At 41.3% G+C, this 26746-nt stretch overlaps 2 protein-coding genes across 2 annotated transcripts; both read right to left on the reverse strand.

The window, feature by feature from the left end:
• Positions 1-442: 442 nt before the first annotated feature.
• NTAN1 (N-terminal asparagine amidase) lies at positions 443-7322 on the reverse strand (the record flags this gene model as incomplete). Its single annotated transcript, XM_082006778.1, has 10 exons — positions 443-622; positions 795-908; positions 1406-1503; positions 2051-2104; positions 2935-2988; positions 4257-4330; positions 5317-5425; positions 5907-5972; positions 6060-6162; positions 7242-7322. 10 exons carry the CDS (start codon positions 7320-7322, stop codon positions 443-445), a joined length of 933 nt encoding a protein of 310 aa, XP_081862904.1.
• Positions 7323-9645: 2323 nt separating this feature from the next.
• On the reverse strand, positions 9646-25338 carry RRN3 (RRN3 homolog, RNA polymerase I transcription factor; the record flags this gene model as incomplete). The annotated part of the gene is made up of 16 exons (XM_082006500.1): positions 9646-9917; positions 11704-11791; positions 13872-13980; positions 14575-14759; positions 15622-15752; positions 16911-17041; positions 18002-18137; positions 18584-18679; positions 19315-19413; positions 21096-21165; positions 21643-21706; positions 22751-22810; positions 23306-23435; positions 23521-23610; positions 24684-24740; positions 25246-25338. The coding sequence occupies 16 exons, from the start codon at positions 25336-25338 to the stop codon at positions 9759-9761; spliced, it is 1698 nt and encodes a 565-aa protein (XP_081862626.1). The 3' UTR covers positions 9646-9758.
• Between the last annotated feature and the right edge of the window lie 1408 nt (positions 25339-26746).

Genomic DNA, 26746 nt, shown 5'->3' on the forward strand with positions numbered 1-26746 from the left:
CATTCTTTAGATACTATCTGAATGTTTCAATAAAGATTCTTCAAATTATTACTCTTGAATTAAGTTATTGTTGAAGGATGCTTCCCTACCTTGCAGTCAGCTTTAAGTGTGTGCAACTTCCCTTCACTTTGAGTGGAAAATAATTTTCTAAAGTACACACCACTGTAATGACTTACCTTCTCCGTCTCTCAGCACTGCTACCTCTCTGTGCCGATCAAATTACTGCACTGCAGCAACAGAACATAAAGCCAAATTCTTACTTCAAAGTAGCAGTGACTCCTACGTAAGTAATGCAGAAAAAGCAAGTTATTTATGTCAAAATATTTTATTTTGAAAAGCACAGGAGCAATGGTATTTGTGACCAGCAATATCCTTTTTGCAACAAATTGCTCTTCTTGCAAGAGTATACTTCCCTAAAGCAGCTGCAGTGGTTGGTTCCAGGTTAGGTTTTGTCAGAACAAACCTGTTCCCACAACCCTTCTTCATTTTTTTTGTAGATGCGAGGTTTCCTGTCAGGAAACAGGGACCGAGACGGAAATGGATGTTCTTTTAAAAATGATAATGTAGCTCTAATGTGGGAAACAAAGTGGGGTGGCTCAGCCAGGGGTGATGTGGAAAGATTCTGAAAAACAAGACAGTAGCAAGAGCCGCTTGACATTCAGAATACAGAGTTTGTAATTATTCTGCCTTTTAATATGGTTATTTCCCACCCTCCCCAGCAGTACACTGGGAAAAGTTGTGACAGAGCACACCCCTCTCTACTCAGCTAGAAGAACAAAGTCACTTTCAGGTACCTGTAAAATCTGTTTATCATCTTGTTCCAACCAGAAATCCACATGTGGGAAAGGCCTCCAGAAATAAGGCCCAATATGTAGTTGTTCCATCTTTGCATCGTAAATGTTAGTCAGCTGTAGCAACACAAGGAGCCTTGAGAGTTAGACAACGCTTACACAGATGGAAGAGATGGCAAATTCACTTAATCTGCAAGGCCTTAAGCTGCAGCTTCTGTCTTAGACAGACTGTGTGCCAGCTCAGCCCCCCTTCATTCCCCTGTGCATCAAGATTAACCAATTATTCTCACAAACAAGACATAAAACTTAACAACAAACCCAGAACTGAAAGATCCTGCTGGGATTATGCCCACAACCTGAATCTCTGAAAGCTGCAGGGCTGGTCATAACAGCACGTGAGTGTGCTGTACTTCCAAACAAGGTTTACCCTTGCAGAAGTGGTTTGCCCTCCACCACTGTCCCTTGCCTCTGCTCTTCCATCTTTCTCAGTTGTTTTGTCACTGACACAACTCTACCAAAGTATTTTTTCCTCAAACTTTTGACATTTCATTGCCCCTAAGGGGTCTCCCCTTCCAGCAAAAATACCTTTTTCTGCCCCTGTTATTTTTACTCACTGTTGCTCCCGTTAAAACATGGGCTGAACGCAAATCCTCATCCGGCCCTTTTTCTGGGAAGGTTGCAGGGAAAATCTCTGCTGTTTTAACATTCACCGCTGGTAGGAAATAAGAGTTGAAATACAGAAACAATTAATTAATTCTTACAAAACACTTGTTTAAAATGGCCATGTCCCCAACACGACTATGTTGCAGGAACTTTAGAACCCATCTAATACTGTTCTGGTATTTCACAGACCCCTTGGCTTCCACTAGCATATTTCTACTTATTTTGCTTTGGCAGCATTTCAATATGGCAGAAGAGCATTTTCAGACTTAAACTAATTAGAAAAAACACAGAATGAACAATGAAAAGAAGGCTGAATTCTAACCCCAACGGTTACAATACAGTAGCTTGATACTGACAAAATCATAAATACAGTTAAATGAAAAAAAATCTGCTTGCCTTTGTACACAGCCACTTCCACGTATGCTTCTACCTAACTGTGGCAGCAGAAGAAAACTTCTATGTCTGCCTACGCCTCCAACAGCAGCACTTAACTTTTAGGACAGGCTTTACCTAGTCATTAAAAGCAGCCCATTTACAATTGCAATCTGAAAAGCAATCCAGTTACAAAAAAATAATTGAATTCTAATTTAACTCACCTATTCCATAAATGATTGGAAAGTGAATATCCTTTTCTTCTCTGTCATTTAGTTCTGTAAGAAAAAAAAGGAAAAAAAAAAAAAGTCAAACTCTGGATTTTTTTCTGAGCAGCATTCACGTAGCTGTGTGTTAGAGAAGAACAGATCTGATGATACTGCATAAAGACAGAAAAAAAAAAAGAAAGCCTAAAAGAAATATGGAAAGGGAGGCACAGGTAAACAACAACACGCTTGGGGCCTGGAGTAGAACTCTCCCTCTCCTAATAGTAGGGCCAGCTCCAGCCAATGCTCGGTTGACTTTCTGCACAAGCAATTTACAGGGAAAAAATAAAACCAAACCACCATGCAAAACTACCATGATGCCAAGTTTCAAAGATGTAAGTCACCAACAGCGCTGAAATGGAAAGATGATGGAAATGCGACCCACATGTGATACGAAGAAAAGGAAATCCCTTCTTCCTTTATGTGACATCACACACTATGAACTAACTGAACGAGCTTATGAATTCATTCAAACCTGCAGAGAGGCAGGTCAAACAACCCAGCAGCTCAAAGGTCTGCAAGTGCCTCTCTCAGTTGTCTCTTAAGGAAGCCGTAGGTACTCGGTCTCTTTCCGCAGGACAAAGGTGGCAAAATAACCTGGTAACACTCACAGGTGGTTCGACTATCAGTTGCATTTCAGCAGCACTGGGCAAGGAGAGAATCTTTGCTGCCTTGTCTATTTGACATCACCACACACACTAACAGCAATAAAACTAAAAACTACAAATCGTTATTAAGGACTCGTGCTGTTCTTTCTTACAGGACAGAGAAAAAAGCTGTGCGTGAAAAGACCCTTGCACTTTGATTTCTGTGGCTCAAAAACCAAGGAAAGGTTTTCTCACCTGTTACGCAGAAAGTCACTAAGTGAACATCATCTGGTTGGAGATCGAATGCTCCTACAGCAACAACGATAGCAGCAATGTGTAAGACTGACTGGTGGCAAAGCAGGTGCTGTATATAGACGAGGGGGCATTATCAGTGCTGCGCACTGCAGAATAGATGGGCAGAGATACCTAATGCACTCTTCCTAGGTAAGGCAACAGACAAAGAGTGTTTTGCAGACTTGCTTCAAACCAGCTTTTATAAAATGAAAGCCACAGCTACTAAACTTAACAGTAATTTACAGAGAGTAGCCATCTGTAATAGCAAAAGCGCGCTAAACAAGTGTTGTGCCACTTACTCCTTTTCCTGACACTGGTTTAGCTCTGGCATCGCATCAGCTCTGCTTTAGTTCACTATACATTTAACAGCTTGTATTTAAATGTATTTTCCTAAAATGTTACATATATAGTGAGCAAACCCAGTCTTTCATTAGCTGTAAATTAATTCTGCTTTTCACCATCCCACACACGAGGGAAAAAATAATCTTTTTTTTTTCAAAGTTCTAATAGCAATACAGCTTTATTGTTTCAAATGCATGAAAATCAAAAGGTTGAAAAAATTAAATCAACCAAAATCCTTTATTCTGTACAGAACTCTCATGCGACACGTAACACAGGAAACGGGAATCACTAGGTGCGATGGCCACACAGGCACATCCCAGGACCTTTGCCGGTTCCGCTTTCTCCTTTGTTTATCCCCTTGGCCACCTCCCCCCAGGCCTGGCCTCTGCCCTGTCCCAGTGGGGCCGAGGCCCCTCCCCACTCAGGAAGTGCTTAGCGCAAGCCAGAGCGCTTACAGGCAAGCAGGTACTTCACGTTTCCAATTGGTTTGTAAAGCACCACAATCACTTCTCTGGACTATAGATTTTACAGACAGACATCTTTCATCAGACAGTTCCAAACAATAATTACATTTTACCTCATCACATTAAGATATGAACTAAATAGTAACTAATGAAGTCACCCACGTGTATAGATTTAGACAGTGACATCATCTGACCACAGCATACCGGCAGCAGAGCCAGGAATTAAGCCCAGCTGAACTGTACCCCAGTTCTATATGTTAGAATATAAGCCAGGAAGAAATTACAAGCTTAGATCCTCCATCCCCCACAGTGGCCACATGCGAGTCAGAAGTCCAACCGCTCTCCACACCGAGTTCTCAGGCAGAGAATGAATCCAGATGTCTTCCCATTAAGGGACAAGGGGGCTCAGATTACAACCAACCTTTACCCAAATCCAGTCAGAACTATTATGAAAGTGGAAAAAAACGATGAACTTACTAAGAAGCTGATAAGTAAGTTTTTGTGATAACTGCATATCATCATTGAAACCTCCAACTAGGTGCACTTCCAGCCTAACAGAGATGGAATAACAGGAAACAGCAATTGAAACAACATCGCAAAGCGAACAGCTTTACAAAATAATCCCCAGCCCAAACTGGGAAGCAATCATTAGAGGAGCCTCACTTGTTACAGTCACATGCACCACGCTGGTTTGCGTTACATTGCAAGTCATGGCAAGGCAGGTGCCCAGCCACCTCCTGGGAAGCAGTGCTCCATCACGCACAATGGTCACTTGGGAAGACAAATGCTGTCACTCCAGACATCCCCCCATCCTTTCCTTCTTCTTCCCCCAGCTTTATATACCAAGTGTGACATCATATAGTATGGGATATCCCTCTGGCCAGCCTGAGTCAGTGTCCTGGCTGTGCCCCCTCCCAGCTTCCCATGACCCCCGTCTCCTCGCTGGCAGGCCAGCATAAGAAGCTGGACAGTCCTTGACTGCTCAGCAACGACTGAAAACATCAGTGTGTTAGCAACATTATTTTCATGCCAAATCCAAAATACAGCACTATACCCACCACTAGGAAGAAAATAAACTCTACCCCAGCTGAAACCAGGACACTTCCCCCCCGCCCTTTTTTTGTTTTTTTAAATGTGGGACTTAGAAAAATCCCAGATGGATTATCAGATTCCAAAAGGAATTTACAAGACCAACAGTCTGGAAGGAAAAAATATAACATAAAACCAAAAACAGTTCTTTGGAAAATTTTGCACATCTGAAACAAAACTTAACTGTGAAACAGTAAACAAAAAACCTCACAATGGCATTTTACAGAGACACTATTCAGAGCAGAACCACGCTTTAAACGACTGCTAAAAATACCCTCAAAATTATCATCATGGAAATTGTGTTCACTTTACACGTGATTCCTGATCAACAGATACTTCCTGCACAATTACCTTGACTGAACCCCATATAATCACATAGAAATTCCCCCTTACAAACTGCAGTAACCTTTGTGATAAACAGTACAGAAGAAATACGAGCAAGGCTGACCTTCCACATCGTGTGGCATCAGAGAAAGATTTTACTGAACTCATGATGAGCGACACCTCAGCTTCTGTGTCTGATCCATCACAGTGTGTCAAGCAGGTAGCTCCACTGCCTGAGGAAGACAGCTAGTTAGTGACATTGTTTGAGGCTGTTACGCGACCATAACTGAAATTGCTAAGAGTTTGCACTGCTATAGTAGTGTAAGACCTCTTAACCAGGGCCAGCCAACGCCTCTAATGTCAGAAACCCAGGCATGTAGCGAGGATCCTTCCGCAAATTCTACCTCTGTTATCACCAAACTCTGCAGGCCCAAACTCCTGAGCACAGCCAAGGTCTGCAACTGCCACTACTCGCTGGCCACGGGAGCAGATCGAATTTAGGATCTGCTCATTGAGCAACACCAGAACATGGAACCTCTGACACTAAACATGCCAACTCTTCAAACAAGTCATTTAGTTAACATACCATATGACTTTTTGAGATTCAAATTTATATAAACATAATTGCAGTTTATTTTATTAATACAGCAAAAACCAATACTAATACATTACTTCCGGGGTACAGGCTTTGTTCTAAACATCCTTTAAAGTTACCTGTGTGTCGGAGCACAACTATGTGGCAGGTAGTTGCATCATCTGATCCAAGAATGGAAACGGAACCTATTTTAAAGGGGAGAAACACTGTAAGAACTCTGCTCTCACAATCACTGTTTCAAGAGAAGAAAAAATGCTTATGTTCCTACATACCATCTTTAGGGGTAGTCACAGCAAACTCTCTCTGCTGGACATATAGAAGACCTTTGGGTTCCACAATTTGAGCAGGCTGACTTCTCAGAAGTTTTGCCTTTTCCTAAAGATAAATGATAATAGACACTACAGTGGCTGAATTCTCAGGTGTATCCATTACTTGATAGAAACATCACCTCTGAAAAGCAAAGGGAGCCATGTCAGAGAGAAACATACGTATTTGGTATTATGGAATGTTCTGAACTTTGCGAATTTTTCACTTTTCTGCCACTAATCTAGTTAATTGCTAAATCCCATCATTCCATAAACACACAAAACCCTTTTCCGTGCTTTACAGAGGATAAAATGGAGGTACAACAAAAAGCAATAGGATTTGGCAAAGATTACATTAGACAATACCAGAGCTTGAAAGTTTAATCAGGACAGGAAACTTTTGAAATGTAAGAGTCTCAGTTTTCTACTGCCACAATCCAGCATATTTATGTAGTACTTATCAAAATATTTGATATTATTTATATATTTGATAATATTTATCAGCCTGCTTAGTGCACGGAAAACCCAGCTTCCTTGGCTGTGTCTACTGCAGTGTTCTGTCACAGATCTGCTGGGCAAGCGGTGAATTTCCATCCCGGTGCTCAAAAAACACTTCACAGTTTTATCAAATTTGCACTGCAAAACCTCAGTTTCTATAAAGAAGAATTTTCTGATGCGAAACATCTTTCCAGCCAGCTCTGCTGAGCAGTTCCTGGCTCACAGTCCGCCGTTGGGATTACAGCATTTATATACTGAAAGCGAGGTTAACACCTTCCTAAAAGTTGCTATTTTGACTTTGATCACCAGTGTTTGCTGCTCCGCACGGAAAGGGGCAGCCCGGCCGCTCCTCGCCTCAGGGCTTTTACCGCTGACCCCGCCCAGGGACGTTGATTTTACTTATTTTCAGTCAACCCGGGTCTTTCCGTTGTCACAGTGCGGGGAATGCGGCCGTGCCGGGCCGCCCCTCCGCTCGGGGCCGCCCCTGCCCGGGCCACCTCAGCCTGGGGCCGCCTCGCCATCCGTTTCGGCCGGCCGAGGCGGCAGGTTTTCTCCCGGGCACCCCTGCCCCCCTGCTGCTCCGCACGGCGCCGCCGGCCAGGGCGGGCCCCACAGCCGGGCTCCTCGGCGCCACCGCCACCGCCTCCTCACCTCGAGGTGCGGGTAGGCGCGGATCATGTCCCCCGTGGGCCGGGCCAGGTCGATCCGCTCACCGTTAATCAGCAACGGCATCTCGGGCAGCGCCCAGGCCGCCAGCGGCTCCGCGCTTCCTCCCGAGGCCGGGCCGGGCGTGGCCGCGCCGCGCGGGGCGCTGGGAAGCCGCGGCGGCGGCCGGGGCTCGGCGGGAGCGCGCGGCCGGGGCGGTGTCAGGGCCCGGGCCCGCCCCGGCCGCAGCTGCGCCCGCCTGAAGCGCGGGCGGCGGCACCGACAGCGGGCGCGCCCGGCCGCGTTACCGTCCCGCGACTTCAACCCGCTAACGCTGCATAAAGCCCCGCCCCTGCGATTGGTGTAAGGCAGCGTTTTGGAAACAATCATGATAAAGTCCCAAATTTACAAATAAACCCACGCCACGGTCCTCCCCCCCAGCAGCCACCAAACTAAATGTTCAGACGATCCCAAAGATGACCCTTTTTCCTTAAAGACCAGGGTTTTTCTCTCCAATTCTCCGGGCACGAACAGCAAGAATAACAGTCATGGTAGCAGCAGAGCTAAACTCACCGCGCAGGGAAAGAGCGCGGCCAGGGCCCCGGGGACTGCTCAGGGCCAACAGGCTGAACAGCACCCACTAAGCCCAGCTCTACCTTTCCCATCTAATTTTCACAAAAGTACACAGGTATAGCAGATACTTTCTTGATGAGATGCAATGTATTTCTCAGGAAAGGCAACATTTCCACCTCAGAATCTGCATTTCTCTCAAAACCACTAGTATTTACAGAACAGTCTCTTCAGCAAAGACCTCACCTGCCTGCAACTACACTAAGGCAGCCAGGTCTATCACAGAAGAGATTACAGCAACACTGTGGCGTTCCTCATTGCATTTTTGTTTTAAGTAAGTCCCTTTAGTATACAAATGTTAACCTTCCAACTCCAGTGCAGGCAGTTCAATGTCTGCACATATTTTTGTGTTATACTTTGCATCACTTATGTCTTTCTTTTTTTGCTTTTAATGAGATGTGGAAGTTCCTGAATCACATACCTGGTATTACGACTTTGAAAGTTTTACACAGCCTTGTTTACTACGCTAACAGTAAAACAACAGAAAAAGGCAGCTTTCAAAGAACGTTTTCCTTGCTGTTGATTGTGAAAAGGTTTCTCTATGCCAGGAGAGAATGCAATTATTTCAGATGTAAATATATTGTTTATTGCTCAGGAATGACAGTAAGGAGGACTAAAATTAAAAACAAAAACTAAGTCTCAAATTACCCGGTGATGAATGAGATCCACTGATGCATTTTGCAGTATCATCCCCAAAACTCATTTTTGCAGTGTGTCACAAAAAACATCCTAACTTTGAGAAGCTAGACTACACCGAGAGATCCTTGGTTACAGACAGATGTGTTTTTTTCAAAGGCGTAAGATTTGCACTGGTTGCATCAATCTTTATGGGCTCTGAATAAAAACGTTGTCTTGAAAGCCTCCAAGTTCAGAGTCTAAAGAAGGGCAGATGAATGGAGTTGCACAGCTATTAAGAGTTTAGTCCAAAATGCATAAAATTTTCAACTAAATGTTACACAAACACTTATTTTTTCCACCGTTTATATTGTTACTCAAATCTAAAAGCCAGCAATCATGAAAAAAAGACAAGAAACCTACGCAGAGAAACTCTAACACTGACAACATTGACAACACATGGACACCAGTGACGCCATCGCTTCCTTTCTACAAGGGAAGATTTTTTTTTATCTTTTGAGCATTCACATATAAACTTCAAATCCTGAAAATAAATACCTGTCTCAGTGTGCTTCACAAGCACCCCAAAGAAAACTATCTACAAATCATACATTCAGCTGCTCTGCCATTATCAACACTTCCAACAACTGTTACAAGTCTGAACTTCCATAACTGGGAAAGTTGCGTGTCAGCTACATATTTAAGGCGCGATAATGCTTATCATCTGAATACACTTTCCACTATCACATGGCTTTGCCAAATACTGTTCTACAGATAGGAAAAGCTTAAGAGATGTGTGCAAAAGAATCGCTGCCAGGCTTGATTCATGGCTTCCCTATCATGGGATCACACCATTGCTATGAAAACAACTCAAAATCAGCCATCAGAGTACAGTTTGAATACTGACAATGGAATTCTGGTCCCCACACAAACCACTAGGAAGAAAGACCAGAATTTCACCCCTGATATAAAACCTTGTAGAGAAACAGTAAACAAAAGTTTTTAAGAGTCAGGAAAAACTATTAAAAAACCTTGGAAGTCATAAAAAACATTTCAATGTGAAATTTGTAAAATATCACCCTATTTATTCTCTAGGCTTTTCTAGCAACATATGACTTTATCATAACATACCTGTAGAAATCTGATGATTAAGAAACATCTTTTTTTTTTTAAATGTAGTTACTTAAACATTTGCCAGTTTGGAAAGTTTAGCTAAAGTCTCTTTACAGAGCAAAAAATTGCACACAATTTCGACCTTTTAACTTCTGATTCTCCATGTCATTGCGGGTACGGCACATAACAGTCCGGGGGGGAGCCAATGCTGCTCACTGGGCTCCGGGTATTTGACTCATAAGAATTTGGAGCAATTCCAACCACACCGTCATTTTGAGGGGTTTCCCCTTTCAAAAAGTCATCATCTTCATCTTCAGAAGTACCCTGCATAAATTTAAAAGTATCAGTGAGAGCAGAAAGATACTCCAGGTCTCCAGTAAGTCTTGGCAGATACAATGAATGCTGAGATCAAAAAAAGGGTATTTCTAAAATAAATTCTGAAATGTTGCAATAATCAGACCTGCTAATCAAAACACTACAGGAAAGTTTACAAAGTTATTAGTTAACATAGCTACAACAGCATGAAGCATTTTTACACATTATCATACAAAGGAAAGAAAAACACAACATTTGAAGAACTCAAAAATTTGACAGGACAGACATTCTGTAAGAAGGTAAATAAACTCCATAGGGGCTTTAGAAGGACGTAATTCAGAACTTGGGTTGTATTACAACTGTCATGACTACTTGGAACTGTAAGAGAATGAGTGTAGTGGGTTTGTGGGGCAAAGTTTTCGTAGCAGGGGGCTACAGAAGCTTCCCCTATGTCTGACAGAGCCAATGCCAGCCAGCTCCAAAACGGACCCACCGTTGGCCAAGGCTGAGCCCATCAGCAACGGTGGTAGCACCTCTGGGGTAACTGAGTTAAGAAAGGGGAAAAAATCTGCGCAATTGTAGCTGGAGAGAGGAGTGAGAATATGTGAGAGAAACAACTCTGCAGACACCAAGGTCGGTGAAAAAGGAGGAGGAGCTCCAGGCACTGGAGCAGAGATTGCCATGAAGCCCATGATGAGGCCAGCTGTCCCTTGCAGCCCATGGAGATCCATGGGAGAGCAGATCTCCACCTGCAGCCTGGGGAGGACCCCACGCCAGAGCAGGGGGATGCCCGAAGGAGGCTGTGACCCCATGGGAGGCCTGTGCTGGAGCAGGCTCCTGGCAGGACCTGTGGCCCTGCGGAGAGAGGAGCCCAGGCTGGAGCAGGTTTGCTGGTAGGACTTGTGACCCCGTGGGGGACTCGGGCTGGAGCAGCCTGAAGGACAGCACCCCATGGAGGGACTCGGGCTGGAGCAGCCTGTTCCTGAAGGATGGAACCCATGGGGGGACCCAGGCTGGAGCAGTTCGTGAAGAACTGCAGCCCGTGGGAAGGACTCACGTTGGAGAAGTTCATGGAGGACTGTCTCCCGTGGAGGGACCCCAGGCTGGAGCAGGGGAAGAGTGTGAGGAGTCCTCCCCCTGAGGAGGAAGGAGCGGCAGAAACGCGTGATGAGCTGACTACAGCCCCCATTGCCTATCCCCTTGCACCACTCGGGGTGAGGAGGTAGAGAATCTGGGATTGAAGTTGATCCCAGGAAGGAGGGGTGGGGAGAAGGTAATTTTAAGATTTAGTTTTTATTTCTCATTGCCCTACTCTGATTTGATTGGTAATAAATTAAATTCATTCCCCCCCAAGTTGAGTCTGTTTTGCCCGTCACGGTAATTGGTGAGTGATCTCCCTCCGTTATCTCGACCCACGAGGCTTTTGTTTTATTTTCTCTCCCCTGTCCAGCTGAGGAGGGAAGTGATAGAGCAGCTTTGGTGGGACCCTAGTGTCCAGCCAGGGTCAACCCACCACAATTAGATGTACTCTTATCATGATATATGGGAACTAAACTGTATCTACAAAGTGGATTTCTCACGGGGTTCACTGTGGTCCCATGTTGCCAAACAAACTCCTCTGCAGAAGAGAACATCACTCTCAAAGCAAGGATGGATCAATCCCTAAAGCTTCCTAATTTCAATCACAGTTTCTCATAAATGTTTAGTATACTCATATCTATTTAAAAAAAAAAAATCCTGCAATAGAATCAGCTCATAGAGATTTGGCAAAACCATTTTTATCAGAACACATTACCTTTTTAATGGGTTTCTTCAGATTCTCAAGATCTTCAGCACTCAGCTCTTCCCAAAACTGATAAAAAGGATCAATAGTCTTCTTTGATCTGGAAGAGTAATGAAAACACAGTATGAGTTAATGTATTCAGTAAAAGTTATATGTATTTCATTTTAATAATACAATATAAAACACTTCGCATTTTGATAGCCCTCTGTAGGGTTTTACAAACTATTCAGTTAATGCCTATATAATCCCCAATTAACCCCATGAAGAAATAACTCCATTTTGCTGAATATGAGCTGGCAGTGTGCCCAGGTGGCCAAGAAGGCCAACAGCGTCCTGGCCTGTATCAGGAATAGTGTGGCCAGCAGGAGTAGGGAAGTGATTGTGCCCCTGTACTCGGCACTGGGGAGGCCGCACCTTGAATACTGTGTTCAGTTTTGGGCCACTCACTACAAGAAGGATGTTGAGGTGCTGGAGCATGTCCAGAGAAGGGCAACGAAGCTGGTGAGGGGGCTGGAGCACAAATCTTATGAAGAGCGGCTGGGGGAACTGGGGTTGTTTAGTCTGGAGAAGAGGAGGCTGAGAGGAGACCTTATCGCTCTCAACTACCTGAACGGGGGTTGTAGCGACAAGGGTGTTGGCCTCTTCTCCCAAGTAACTAGTGATAGAACAAGAGGAAATGGCCTCAAGTTCACTGAGAGGGTGGTCAGGCATTGGAACAGGCTGCCCAGGGAGGTGGTGGAGTCGCTATCTCTGGAAGTGTTCAAAAAACGTGTGGATGTGGCACTTCAGGACATGGTTTAGGGGACATGGTGGCGCTGGATTAATGGTTGGACTTGATGATCTTGGAGATCCTTTCCAACCTAGTGATTCTGTGATATAAGTTACAATTGTTTGCTTGAGGAGTTCCGATACAGTCAAGTCTCCTAGCTGGGTATTTTACTATGCTTGCAAATAAGCATAATTTTCTTCCGAATTTTTACAAGATAGTATTATAGAGCTTCTTTAATAATATCTACCTCTAAGAAAAGTCCTCTTTCTGTGGAGATGGAATTATTTTTTTTTTTCAAGAGACAAAAAAAAAAAGACGGAATGTTGCCCTCTAATATTAAATACAAAAAGTGATTAAAGCATCATAGCGCTAGACATTTTGATAAGCTGCAAATAATCCACTCTTCACTAAAAAAACCTAAGATATAAGCTGAAGTCTCCAATCAAGAAGCAATACACTGAAGGTACAAAAAACCCCGAACCCAAAAAACAAACAAACAAAAAGACGCAACACCATCACAGCTCCAACAAAGTATGTAGTATTAGGCTCACATTATGATATTTTATTAGAGACTGCTTAAAACAAGGAAAACCAAGAGAAAAGTCAAATACATTAACTAGACCTTCCAGGAAACTGGGTCCTGTTCCTTCTTCATCACTATATGTCACAGTGGGGGTAGATTTCAATTCAAACCTTTGACAATCTTTGGTTAAAATATGCAACATGAAAAGTACTAAAGATCAGGGAAGACAGTGAACTGTAGAAACACTGTCAGTTTCTTAGTTTTTAGTTATTTTCTACAAGGCAGAAGCGAGTTTATTATTTTTAAACTATACCTTTTGAGCATATAGGGATCAAAGGGGAAGAAACTGTCAAGTGGATTAGTGCAGGTCTGCACAAAGTCGCCCCCAGTGCCACTCCGAACAACTGGTATAAACTGCCTATTGTTCCTCTCAATAATTGTGTAGCAGAACACCAACTGGTATTTCCTTTAAAAAGGTAATAAAGAAAAAATATAAGCATTTCTAGCACACAGAAAGCAAAAATTGTATTAAAAGAAGTTATTTTTTACCAAACATCACTTCTATGTTCCATTTTCCAACTGATACTAGTTTTAAAGATAGTCACAGGGTAAGGCATCTATTCTCTTCCTCTGCACTCCTCTAAACTTCACTCCAAGTGGAGTCATATTGGCTCCAACATAAACCCATCAGTTTTGTAATACCGTAGGTTTTCATTGAAACTGAACAAGAAATAAACTTAACCCACTTAGAATATGGGCAGTGTTATATGAGTTGTCTTGGATAATACTCAGTACTGTGCCTAACAAAACCCATGTTAAGTACTGTGCTGTTTTTAGATACACACCCCCCCCCCCATCAAGCTGAAAAAAAAATAAATGAGTAGGTACCTCGTAATGGCAGCAAACAAGTTCACAACAGAGGGTATACAAATCTTCAGGGGGTTTAGCTGACACATGACAATACGCTCAAAATTTAAACTCTGCAGATATGACAGACCTTGAAAATAAGAACAGTTGACAAATATAGGTTATATATCATATAAGTTGAACTTAATTGCTAAGAATTTCCAGTCTGACCAGCCTGCACTCAGCACACCACCACAGAAGCACATCCTAGCATGCTCTTTTACAGTAGAGATCTAGTCCACAGCTTGTTCAACAGAAAAGATACTCTAAGTAACAGTAACCTGCCACAGCTGAGGGTAAGTAACAGTAGCTTGCCACAGCTGAGGGATCCTTCTGAGACAGACACTACATTTACACACCCATTACAGGGACCAACAAAGGCACAGGTTATCAAGAAAGATTATTAATTGAAGCCTACACTGGTTTTATATACCTGCAATTCGAACATGCTCAGTAAGTGGGGCCAGATATCAACGCTGAGAAGTTCTCAGCATGGTTTTCAAGGCAGGGGGGTTGGGGTGGATTATTTAACTTGGTAGCCCCACGGGTGTACAAGCCATCTTGTTTTATTTAGAGCACAACATAAACTTGCCATCAGATACTTGACTGAATTGACCATTACAAAACCCATCAACAGTAAAACTTGCAAATGAATCACAATGTCATTCAAACCTAACATACTCACCTTTCCTTAAGTTTCCATCCAAAAGTTGCTTATGACGGAAAATAAGTGTATAGAACACCGCCTGACATGTAGAATAAAATGGCCCATGGAGAGCTACATCGCAGTAAGCATTAGCCCCTGTATCCTGATTATCAATGTATTTATGCATCCAGTTCACCAGAAGATCAAGGCATGCTTTCACTGTACTATAATGGAGGAAAAAAAAGTGTAAAAATGGCACCTGAAATGGTGTAGAAAAGATGTTAAACAAGTATTCAAGGATCTCAGTGGTTAGAAAAAGATCAGTAAGAAAATCTCATTGTAAAAAAGGAGATTCTGTTATGAGCTTTCTCCTTTATCTCAGCATAAAATGAATCAATGTATCAGCACCAAAAACTCCAGTCAGTGAAAGCACAAGATGCCAGAAGAGATGTATCCATGAACGCATGTTGCGTGTGACACACACAGTAAACAATTAGAATCCTGGGCTACAGGTAGTACAAAGAGAGATGCCTCTCACGTCCAACAAGTAATTCCAGTATCAAATTAAAGGTCAACATTAAAGTCACTGAGCCAGCCCTGAAAAGCATAAAAATATAGAACATGTGCATAAAAAAAGACGACATTTTCACCCATCTGCTTAAATATTTTAATCCACCTGTATCAAAACACTTGAACACTTGACTACCCTGTGTCAGAGCCTACATAAAATGCCTAACATAGGGCCTTAAAAATATCTGCTTCTGAACATCAGATACACTGGGCATCTATGACTGCCTGAAGTCAACATAACCTATCCATGCTCAGCATTTCTTGGTAAGTGAAGCCTTAAACAGCAAGTCACGAATCCCAGCAATAATTAGTCTGCATCCTGTAAAAACTTTCCTGGAAACTTCAAGACAATACTGAAACACTATTGTAGAAAGGTCAAACAAGACTACTGATATAGGTTTACTGGCAAAGCAGTGGGAATGGAAGACCAAGACTGTGTGTGCATTCTGTGAATTCTATGCTTAACCTCAGTGATCATAAATTGTTTGGTTCTGCTCATATAGCAAAAGAACTTACACAACTGGAATAAATTTAGCTCTTGCCAAGAAGCTGCCAATGTAACTCCCAGCAGTCTGCCTGATCACTGAAGGATTGTTTGGATCGTGCAGTTTTTTCCAAAGATGGTCTAAAAATGCCTCAGCCAACCCCTGGAAACAAGATATATAGAAATCATGAGTGGTTATGCTGATTACATTGTTTAAGTAATAGATTCCTAATACTCAATTCCCACAATTTCCATAAACAGACCATTAAAAAACGAAAATCTACCTGTAACTGTAGTAAATATCTATTGCTACACATGGTGGAAGTGCACTCTTTTCTGTGTCTTTTTCTACATTTAGTTGTAAAATGTAAATGGAACTAGAAGACTACGAGAAAGTCAGGAATAGATAAACTAAAAGTGTTTAAAGACAAGAGTAGTAAGAAGGTAAACACGAAGTGATTGTTCACTGTCTCTTGTAGCAGAAGAGGTCAGGGATGTCCCATGAAAATAGCAGGAAGCCGAATTTAGAGAAACAAAAGTGATTCTTCACCTTAAATGGTTATATTGTGGAACTTTTTGCCACAGAAGTTCATGATGCCAAAAAGCATAACATCATGAGATATCTTCTCCTTGAATTTGTCCATCATGGGCCGCTACCATGAAAGAACATCACTTTGGCTCAGGAAGTTACCGGACTACTGCAGACTGAGACGGTATTCTAGCAAAGCATTGTAACATGCTTGCCCCATTCTGATACTCCTTCCAACATATCCACTATTCACCACTGTCAGAGAGAGTGCATTAGCTTAACTGGATCTTTAGCTACTCTTATGCAAAAAGTATGCATGTTCTTATTTTTATAACAGTAAGAGAAAGAACTGTAGTTTGCTTGAGATAGATGGGAAAACAAGGAAGGGGGAAACAAACAGCAATTTCAAATTGAAAAGCTAACAGAAACAGTATCTTTAAGATAGTTTTGGGATGCTGAATAGACTTGCTGGAACACTGTGTCTCAGGCTCAAGAGTCCAACTGCTTCTTGTAAAAGAGGTCCATTAACCAAGTTCCTTCATAATAGCTTAGATTCCATCTGTTTGCAGTTTACGAACAATATGGAAAGAGCGATGACAAAGAAAAACTCAAAGAAAGGAATAACAGAGAAGGAAAAGAAAGATACTAATGAATATTGATGAACTATCTTCAGCCAAATGGAAGTTCATACTAGAATTACAGCAGAAAACAACTATTTTTTTGTTAAAAAAAGGCAAAAACAAGGATGCAGAAATGACAGAAGACACTGCCTTTTAAAAAGTTTCTACTCACCAGTTTAAAGCTACAGATGTAAAACATGAAATACTGTACATGACATGAAGCATGGGTTGGTAAAATGAGCTTGTCAAAAACAGAAACCAGATCTCGATACAAATCCTTTGTGTTGTTGATATCAAGCTTGCCTATGCAACAGAAAAAAGAAAATGGAACAAAATGAGCCATTTCAGGGGTTTTTCCTGCCCTCATGCTGCAAAAGTGGCATTTGTATCTTTCTAAACCAGTAAGAAACATGTAAAGAAACACTGTCAAGCTGACTTGTAGGCCTATCTGACATCTAAAAAAAATTTTTATATTAAAACCTTCCAGCACTTCAGTTCTACTGCTTCTTACAGGGGTGTATATGGAGAACATCCACGTGTGTATACACGTGTGCACACACATGTATGATTGGTAGACGTGCAAACTTTGCAATAACATGTTAACTCAGAAAAGCCAGAAGAAAACACTAAGAAATAAATTAGCTGACTTATATGAAGAAGATACAGCAAAAAGGTTTCCAATTATTCTGTTTTAAATATATAAATCTAAGAAATTCAAACCCTTAATAAATGCCAGTGATATTTATTTCAGATAAGATATTTATTTCAGTTTTTTTTCCTGTAACACAAGGCCTTGCTGTAGCAGCTCCAACTGAGTGATGTGACTGGTTGTTTTAACCTACTTCCAGTCCTTGTGATGTTGAAAGGATCCGTAATTCTAATACTCAAGGCAATATAGTAGAGCAAATAAAAAAACCACTGTGGTTAATCAGAAAGTATTTCTAATCCCATAAGTCTGGTAGCACAATGAAAAAATAAAACTCTATTTAACCTTATACCCTGTAATGTCACAGTTTGGATACAGTGGCATATTTATATAATCAGAATGTCTCCAACTGAAGACTAAACCTTGAAAGTCAAAAGTATCCTCTGCCAATAACACTAGGCAGAAGCAGGAATGCAGACTACAGCCTACTGGTGGCAGAATTCTGTTGCTACAGGGCAAGGGCTCTATCTTGTAGCAGCAGAAAGCAAGAACCCCTCTTACGTTTTTCTTATTTGTTAGCAAAACAACCTATTTGGTTATAGTTCAAGTGTTCTTACCACCCACGTGGCAAACATCTTTAATATAGGAAAACAGGATGGTCATCAAAATATCAAGGCGCTCTGCAAGTGGATGGGCCATTCTCTCACTACTGGAAGAGACAACTTTGTTTCCTTTTTTTTCTTCATCTTCCTCCTGGTAGATAAAATGGCAGTCATACAGCTTTTATATACACAATATCACGAAGATGGTGATTACAGTAAAAGTAAAACTGAATTTCTCTTTCAGTTATATGCTAGGTTTTTTTTTTTTTTTTTACAGCAGTATCTAATTACACAACACTGTGTAAGGAAATTTTTGTAAACTAAGCCAACGATCATGAATTATTTAATCAGGTTTATGTATAGCTGCTTGTGTTTTTACATAATGAAATCGATTCACTGCATGTACACTGGGTATTTACATGAATAAAGTCAACACCTGGGGCACCCATTAATCATTTGTCAGCTGTTCGGGTTTCAAGAGCTGTGTGCAGTGCAGTAACAACAAAGCAATAATGTATTTCTACACTGTCTTAGTTCATAGACACCTCAAAAGTGAAAATGTTACTAAAAAGGTTTTAGTAGAACAAGATAGCCAACCATGTCAAAAAGTCCCTCCTCTGTAGATTTTTCCTCACTATCAGAGTTATGAGCAGTTTCTTCAGCATCTTCAATATCTTGCTGTGGAGTACTAACCTACAGTTGCAAACAAGAAATTTTTATAAGACCATGACAATAATATGAAACCTTTTTTATTATTTATATAAGAAATGATAGCACAAGTAATTATATACTAGGTTTTGTCCTTGACTAAATAAACATTTTAAAAGGGAACAATATATATGTAATAGGCAAACACAGTCCAAGCCGCCTGAAACTTTACCTCCAGAATATAAGCTTTCCCCAGACTGTTACATGTTGAGGTTCTCCAAAATAAAAAGCCTTCATCATTCACAATGCTAACCCCCCTCCTGTCTTTTTTAACGCTGTAAATTCTTTTACTTTGAAGGGATGATAAAACAGATCAACCACACAAAGAGAAACATTCTTTGCACAGTAGCTCCGATCACCATGAAACAGGATGTGATTCTGGCATGGACATTCACAGAATGTATCCATGCAGGATACAACAGCACACATCATACAGTACCCTCAGGTGCGGGAACATGTTATGACTGGGAATGGAGTGTAAATTTAGTTGGTTTTATACTCATGATCATGAGCGCTACTGCAACATATTTTTTGTTGAGCTTAACACTGAAGTATTTAATTTCCTACTCTGTGTATTTTAACATCAAGCTTCCTTAAAAGATAATACAGAACAAACTTACATCCAACTTTAACAGCTTTTCAATAATAAGCTCCAGAATTTGAAGCCTCAGAGTTGGAAGGTACACCGTAACTCGTAGCAGGTTATGAACATAACATTCCTATAACACAAAATTAATTGATAGCTATAATAATGTTAACAGAAAGGCTAATTTCTGCCCAGGATTTTTAGAAAACAAATTTCCTAATTTGTTAGGTAGAGAGCCAGAAATAGGTTTAAACAGACTGTATGAAATCTAGAATAAGTTAATGTATAAGCCACACATCAACTTTCAATTGTTAAGCTGGTTAAGCATTAACTTCTTAATCTACTATTTCCATGCAAATTTTTTCAACTATTTCTAGATAGAATGAGTATAAGAAGAGCTATTAATTTCCATAGGAGTTTATGTCTAAACTTTCTCTAGGAAAATTAAAACAGCAAGCATATTCCTCATTACATCTAGAGCCAGCTCTCATAGAACTGTTTAAAGTGAGACTGAATACATCTTTGTTCCAGGTTATTACAACATACCAACAATTCTTAAATTCCACAGGTAAGTCTCCTCAGAGTCATTTTGGTTATAATTCAAACAGGTTAACAGGCAAGTTCTGCGAGTGTGCATGTGCCCACCCATGTACACACACATATGTACCAAAGACAACGTTGCAACTTTCATATAGCAAAACTGTTAAGTCAGTAGGTAAAGTGCCCCATTTAAGTACACCATAGTCTCTTTGTGAATATGCATTATAATACACCCTTTAATTACATAAGTACATATGATTTTTCCACAGGCCATCTGGCGCTCTCAGTACATAACATGCATAGGGCTAGTTTACTGAGAATGTATAAATTGGAAATATTTAACAACAATGCATGGACCAGATTTTTATTACACGTCATTTGAACCATGCCATCAAAACACAGTTATGAATTTCTTCATGACTTGCTTCTCACTGAGCTGCTAAATAAATAAATAAATAAATAAAAATTATTTTCCTAAGACCATGTAAGAGCTATTATCCCCCTCATTGTACAGATAGGGAACTGATACCCAAAGTTATCTGGATTTAAAAAAAACCAAAACAAACAAAAAAAAACACGCTAGCAAGGTATACAAGGAACTTTGGAAATTTTGCAGCACTTGATGGGTTCAAAACACAGCTCCAATTGAGGTTGGCTGGTGGAGCAGGGCTCTGTTTTTCTGTAAAATGAAGCGCCAACATACCAAGTTGGAACAACTAAATATAAAGATTACACAAGAGCCGTAACCCGTCAAAAGTTTCCATCTTGTTTTTCACCCTGCAGGAGCATTATACCAAAGATGTGATAGAACAACTTAACATCCTACACTACCGGCAACCTGGATTTCACCTATAACATCCATTGCTTTGTCTGCTTATCAAATCCCCTGTTCTTCTGATAAATACTTTCCAGTTTTGACAAAAAATGAGACAGGTATCCTACCATCTCCTTACTATACAACCCTGAGATTCATCGTCAAAGAGGTCCATCTTGTGCATTGATTAAGAAAGCAATCCTGTGGAAAAGATATGCAGTGATGTCACTAAAGACTAGCATAATGCTTATGCACAAAGAATTTAAGTATTCTTGGACAACCTTATACTAAACATACACACCCATATATATATACACATATATATAAAAAAATAACAAGAACCTTAAACGATGCACTCAAAATCTGCATTCAATGCCACCAAATCAGTTGTCATACTATAGAGTATATTTATACATTACAAAACAAGTGAACAAACAAACAAGAATATTCACAGCTCTTACCAGAGTTCTTTCTGATTTATTAATGAAAGGAAAGTTTTCCACAAGTATCGGCATGAGAAACTGTGGTGTCCTACAATTTAAAACAAAACAAAAACGCAGAAAACCCAAAAGTTATAGGTTATTACCACGAGAGCAAATATTGATGCTCCAGCACTCTAAAGACAGACTGGAATAAGCTTACTTCACAGTATCTTTGTTTTAAGGTAAGTAATTGTATAAAATCTGTTTTTGCAAGGATCACCAAACATATAATAAGCAGCAAACTTCCACTGTGGACATGTTAGAAGCCACTTCAAATACGCTGCTATAAACATGACTTTCCCTACTTCCTATTTCCATTAACAGGATTTTCAGCTGCTGATGCCTATGGAAATTTCATAACAACTGGACACAGCATTCCACCAGTTAGTGAATATTAGGAAAAACCATGCAATGAAACTAAGTATCATACTTCCAGTTAAGAGAAAAAAAAAGAGGAAATTCATCAGTTCACAAGCTTTAAATCTGCAAGGAAAGAGCATACAAACCCACGGGATTATATACTTACGAAGGAACATATCTTGCAACAGTTTGCAATGCTCTGTGGCATGTATTAAAGTTTTCAGAAAGGTCTAGAGAAAGAAAAAAGTACTCTTATGCATTTGATTACAGAAAATTAAATCAGGAAACAGCAAAAACAGTTTGTATCAACTAGACATTTTGAAGATTTCCAAGGAAATTGCATTTCCCCAAATTTTTCTTTTTGGGGTGGTGGTGAGGTGTTTTTGTTTTGGTTTGGTTTTTTTTTAACTTGAACTGCCTTACTACCAAAATAAAAATGAAAGGTAACTCAAAATAAAATTCATGGCATCACAATCAATAAACTCTGAATGCGTTGCCAGCCCGAAGGCCAGATGTTGTCATACGCTCTCATACTGACACTAAACTTGGAAATCCAAAATTTATCCCACAATACACAAATATTTAGAAGATAGATTTTATCTAGTTACAGACTTGGATTTAATATATCTAAAGATTATGTCTCGTTTCCACAAGAGTCAAAGAAACAGATAATGAGGCTTCTCTAACAGGCTTTTTTTAATCCAAACAGTGTCACAAGTGAACAGCAGAATAGTAGTTGGATCATCACAAGCAGAACTGAAATTTATTCCAGCATTCAAGATAAGAAAACATTCAATTCCTGAAAGACATTTAGCTGTTTCCCTTATCAATAAACACACTAATTATGCAACATTTTTATTATAAATATCAACTGTATTTGAGCCTACCACAAGCAGACAACAAAAAAAAGACTCCAGAATCCCCCAAGCTACCTAGTTTTATTGAGGAAAATAAAATGGAAAACAAACAACTCCTAACTTCTCTTTGGCTTTGAAACAATCTAGGACTAAGAGTGTTTTCCTACACATTCAGTCTTATTCCTAGAGATACTGCACCAATAAGAATATTTTGAAAGTAACACGGAGCGGGTCACCACACCACTGATTTGAGTAGACAGAAGTCTTTGACTTGAGAATTTAAGGGTGTACGGTTTCTTAATGTTCTACATTAATTCAGCTAAATTAGTTTTGTAAAAAAGGAGCAACATGCACTGAATATTGCTTTAGTAAAGGTATTACAGCAGCATATATAAGACATGCCTCCTTTATACTCACTTTCATCATCATCATCAGAATCTGAAATATCCACATCATCTTCTCTGATGGTTATTCGAGCTAGCAAAAAGTGAGATGATTATATCAAAATTGTACAAGTCTTACAGGTATAACAGTTTCAATGTCAAATCAAATACACGGGACAAGAGTCTTCATCAGGACTAAAGCATCAAAATTATCCACAACTTTCTAAAATAAGTAGAAGCCCATCAAAAAGACTGTTTCGTTCATAGAACCAGAAGGTTCTTGAGACCATCTGACATGATCCTCACCGTGGCTTTTGTTTTTCAGTACTAACAACATTATACAGTTCATTCCTTTCCAAGACATCTTCATAAATGGGGTCTGTATTAGCCACTGGAATATGCCTTCTGAAGTCTAGGTACAGAAAACTATCTATACCACAATTCAGCCATTCAAGTTAAGAAAGTAATCAATAGGAAGAAAAACCCAACCCGATAATTAATGGTGTCACGCATTATATTTATACAGAATTTATCTAATAAACACATTTTTGATAAGCAAACAAAGAAGATTGAGAGAAAAGTAACTTACGGGGAACAAACTGTGATACAATCATCCGGAGGCATGGCCTAAGATGGACAGTTTGTGCTGACACTAGATTGCCAAGAAAACCCAGATATTCTTCTACTACCTCTCGGCTTCTTCTCAACCATGGCAGCTTCTGAAAGTAAGCAAAGACCAAGATGTCAAAGAAAGACGTTTTGAGTACTGAACTCTTAATCTTCTCATATAACAAACATATTTACCAGCAAAATGCTGACAAGTTGTTCAAGTTCTTTGGTCAAATATGCAACAGAAGCTCGAAATTCATGCAGCCAATTAATGATCTGGGCATCCTTAAAATAAGCAGAAAAAAATAGGTAACTATTCAAATAAGCAGTATTACCTATTACTAGAAAAGTCAAAGATTAAGATTGTAAATAGAAATTATTTTCACATTAACATGCAGGGAATTTCTTTAAGTTTGTGTCCTCACCAATGAAAGTTCTTGAATGCAAGAATAAATGCACACCAACTCCTAAACCAACAGCCTAGCCTGCCTGAAAGTTTTAAGTTACAGGCTAAGCAAAGCACGTAAACCTCACTCACACAGAGCATATTTAAAATAAACGGCATTCAGTATTAATTTTCTTTTCTTTTTGCTCCAGCTTAAGCAGAAGGGATGTGCAAGTCTTGAAATAAGAGGTACTGAAACGGTAGCAAATCTACACAGAAAAATTTACACTGATGTTGCCTATGTGCTCCAAAAGGCCTGCTGAAAACAAAGTATTTCACAAAACGTTCTCTTTAAAGAGTAAAGGAATGGTATATAGCATTATGCTTCCTGCAGAATTCTTTCCACAGCTTTTTGTCTTAATTAAAAGGGAAAAAAATAAAAAGACAGCAAATGTGGTGGGTACTCAGCAATACAGAAGAGCCGTGAAACAATACTTCTGGGTGTAACTACTAAATGAATATGTATCTTACTGCTTAATTAAACAAGTTTTTAATGAGAACAGAGAAAGGTAAAAATTCATGCAATTTAAAGACTGTGGAAGTAGATCAAACCATTACTTTTTTACAGAAGTCATCTGTAAAGACAAGCATCAGTGACCTAGAAACATGGTATCTGGAACAAAGAAAAACCCTGTCACAAAGCAAAAAGTTTCTCACTCTAGAGCAAAGATTCAGTAAGCATGAGACGTCATTTTATCAAGATCCTGCATATAAGATATATATGTGTATAAACAGACAATTGCTTTTTCTTTTTTCATTTAGAGTTTTAAATTAAAGCAAAGCAAAAAGCTGTTAAATGTAACTAAACGTTTAAAGCAAAGGATTTGGGTAAGCACCAGAATGACTTGTCTGATAATTACACTCGGACAGCTGAACTTGAAGTCATCAGACCCCTTGCTACCAAGACTCTTACCTTTATGTCTGGATCTGACAACTGATGCTTTAGCAGCTCAAAATCTGTGGTCTCACCCTAGCAGAGGAAAGAAAAATAATAACACTCATATGTCTTCTCAGCAAAAAAATGCAAATTTCACTAACGTATCTGAACAACCTAATACTGTTTAACACTTAACATGAAGAACACAAGTAAGCGAGAAAGCTCAAGGAAGGCTGAAGCAGCAATAACAGAGCGCTGCCCCTGAAAGACAACTGAAGCCACTGGGTCATTCTTAGCTGCTCTCCCTGTAGACGCAGCTGTAATCACTTTGCACCCTTTGGCGTAAGCCAGGCTTTACATCCATTCAGGACGTCACTCAGGTTGACTCACAGGGGAAATCTTTTCACGCGCACAGCAATACCACCTGGCACAAGCTTACAGCACTCAGCCGCCTTCAGGTTTTTTTTTTTCCCTAAGCCTTCAGACACGGTCTTGTGTAAGCCTTCACACAGAAATTACACCCCAAGAACTAGTGCACCAGCAACGCAGGCAGCCTGGAAGAAGAGGATCCACCCGAGATCCGCAAAGCCGCAATCACCTTTTCGTACTTCAGCAAGATATCCGTCAGAGTCCCCCCGAACCGCACCGTCTTCCTGGGCGGGGAGCTGATGAACTCGTCCCCTCCCAGCATGGTCACGGCCCCGCGCCTGAGGGAAGGCGAAGCTGCCGTGAGCACCCGCGGGCCTCGCCCCGACCGCCCGCGCCCAGGAGCCCGGCCCGCCCGGGGGGGGGCCCCACCGGCCGACACGCCACTCTCATCAGCGGACGGGCAGGAGTCGCCCTCCCCCAAGCCCCGGGAGCGAGGCGCCCCAACCGCCCCCAACCCCCCGGAGGCCCCGCCGCTATTCCGCCTTGCCTTGCGGCGGCGGCAGCGCGCGCCCCGCTAGCGGGGCAGACGTCCCCGCGCGCCGCGCCCCTCGCGCGCTAGCAGCCCGCGCCGCCACATGCCGCACCCGGGCGGAAAGGGCGCGCGCTCCGCCGGAAATGAGCAGTGCCCCTCCCCTCGCACCATAGAGAGGCGCGGCTGGAAGGGCCGCAGCTACTCTGGCCCTGCCGTCGCTGGTGCGGGAGGACCGAGGGAGCCGGGCGAGCACACGCTAACGGGCGCTCGGCTCCGCGGTGCGCGGCGAGGGTCGCGGGGCTGGAGCCGGGCAGGAGCGGCAGGAAGCTCTACCGGCGCCAGCGTTTGGGTTTTGGCACTGACACCTGGGGTAGTGATAGCGCTGGTCCAGTACCGGCACGGACAGCCCGCGCTTACAGGCGGCGGGTAGCGAAGGGCAGCGCCGATAAGCGCGTAAACCAGCGTCAGCTTTGGAGTTTGATACGTCCTAGGGATGCAGAATTCCAGGTTTAACCACAGCGTCACGATGGAGCAATCAGAATTTATGTTAATTTACAAGCACGCCCTCCCCGGCCCGAGAGGCAGCTACCCCGAGAGCGGGTCAGGGCCTCCAAGTACAATGTTACGGGCTTTTCTGTCCCGGCACGGGTGACTGCTTTTCGTCTCACAACGCCGCGTGTACGTCCCGTGCACACGCACACGCTCTCTCTCACGCTCTCTCCTGTTGAGAAAAATCACTACCTGCTTTTATTTCAAAAGCCGTGGGGAGTTTTGGTTTGCGGGGTTTTGTGGGTTTTTTTTCTTTTTGACCGCATATTCCCTCCCGACTATATTAAAGGATGTAGCAGCTTGGAGATCATATATAACAAAAGGAATTAAACATTAAGCACATAAACGCCTTCAATAACTTGCAACCTGGATAAGTATGAACGGAAACATGCATTTTCTGTGTAGTTCTTCAGTAACGTTCAATCTGGTCATAACTTTTTTTTTTAATTCAGTTGAATAGTAATGTTTCCTTCTCCAATTCACATAAACTATTTACAGCAACACATGGCATTATTTGACCTTAGCCTTCTTAACCAGCTGTACACGTTTTCTTACTCTCTACACAAGCTGCTACTGCAATAATTATCTCCCTCCCAGCCACTCTCACTCCCAGAAGTCACATCGAACAGATTTTTGTGGAATTTACTAA

The sequence above is a fragment of the Phaethon aethereus genome (genome assembly GCF_964289735.1).
Source record: "Phaethon aethereus genome assembly, chromosome: 15".
NCBI lineage: Eukaryota > Metazoa > Chordata > Aves > Phaethontiformes > Phaethontidae > Phaethon > Phaethon aethereus.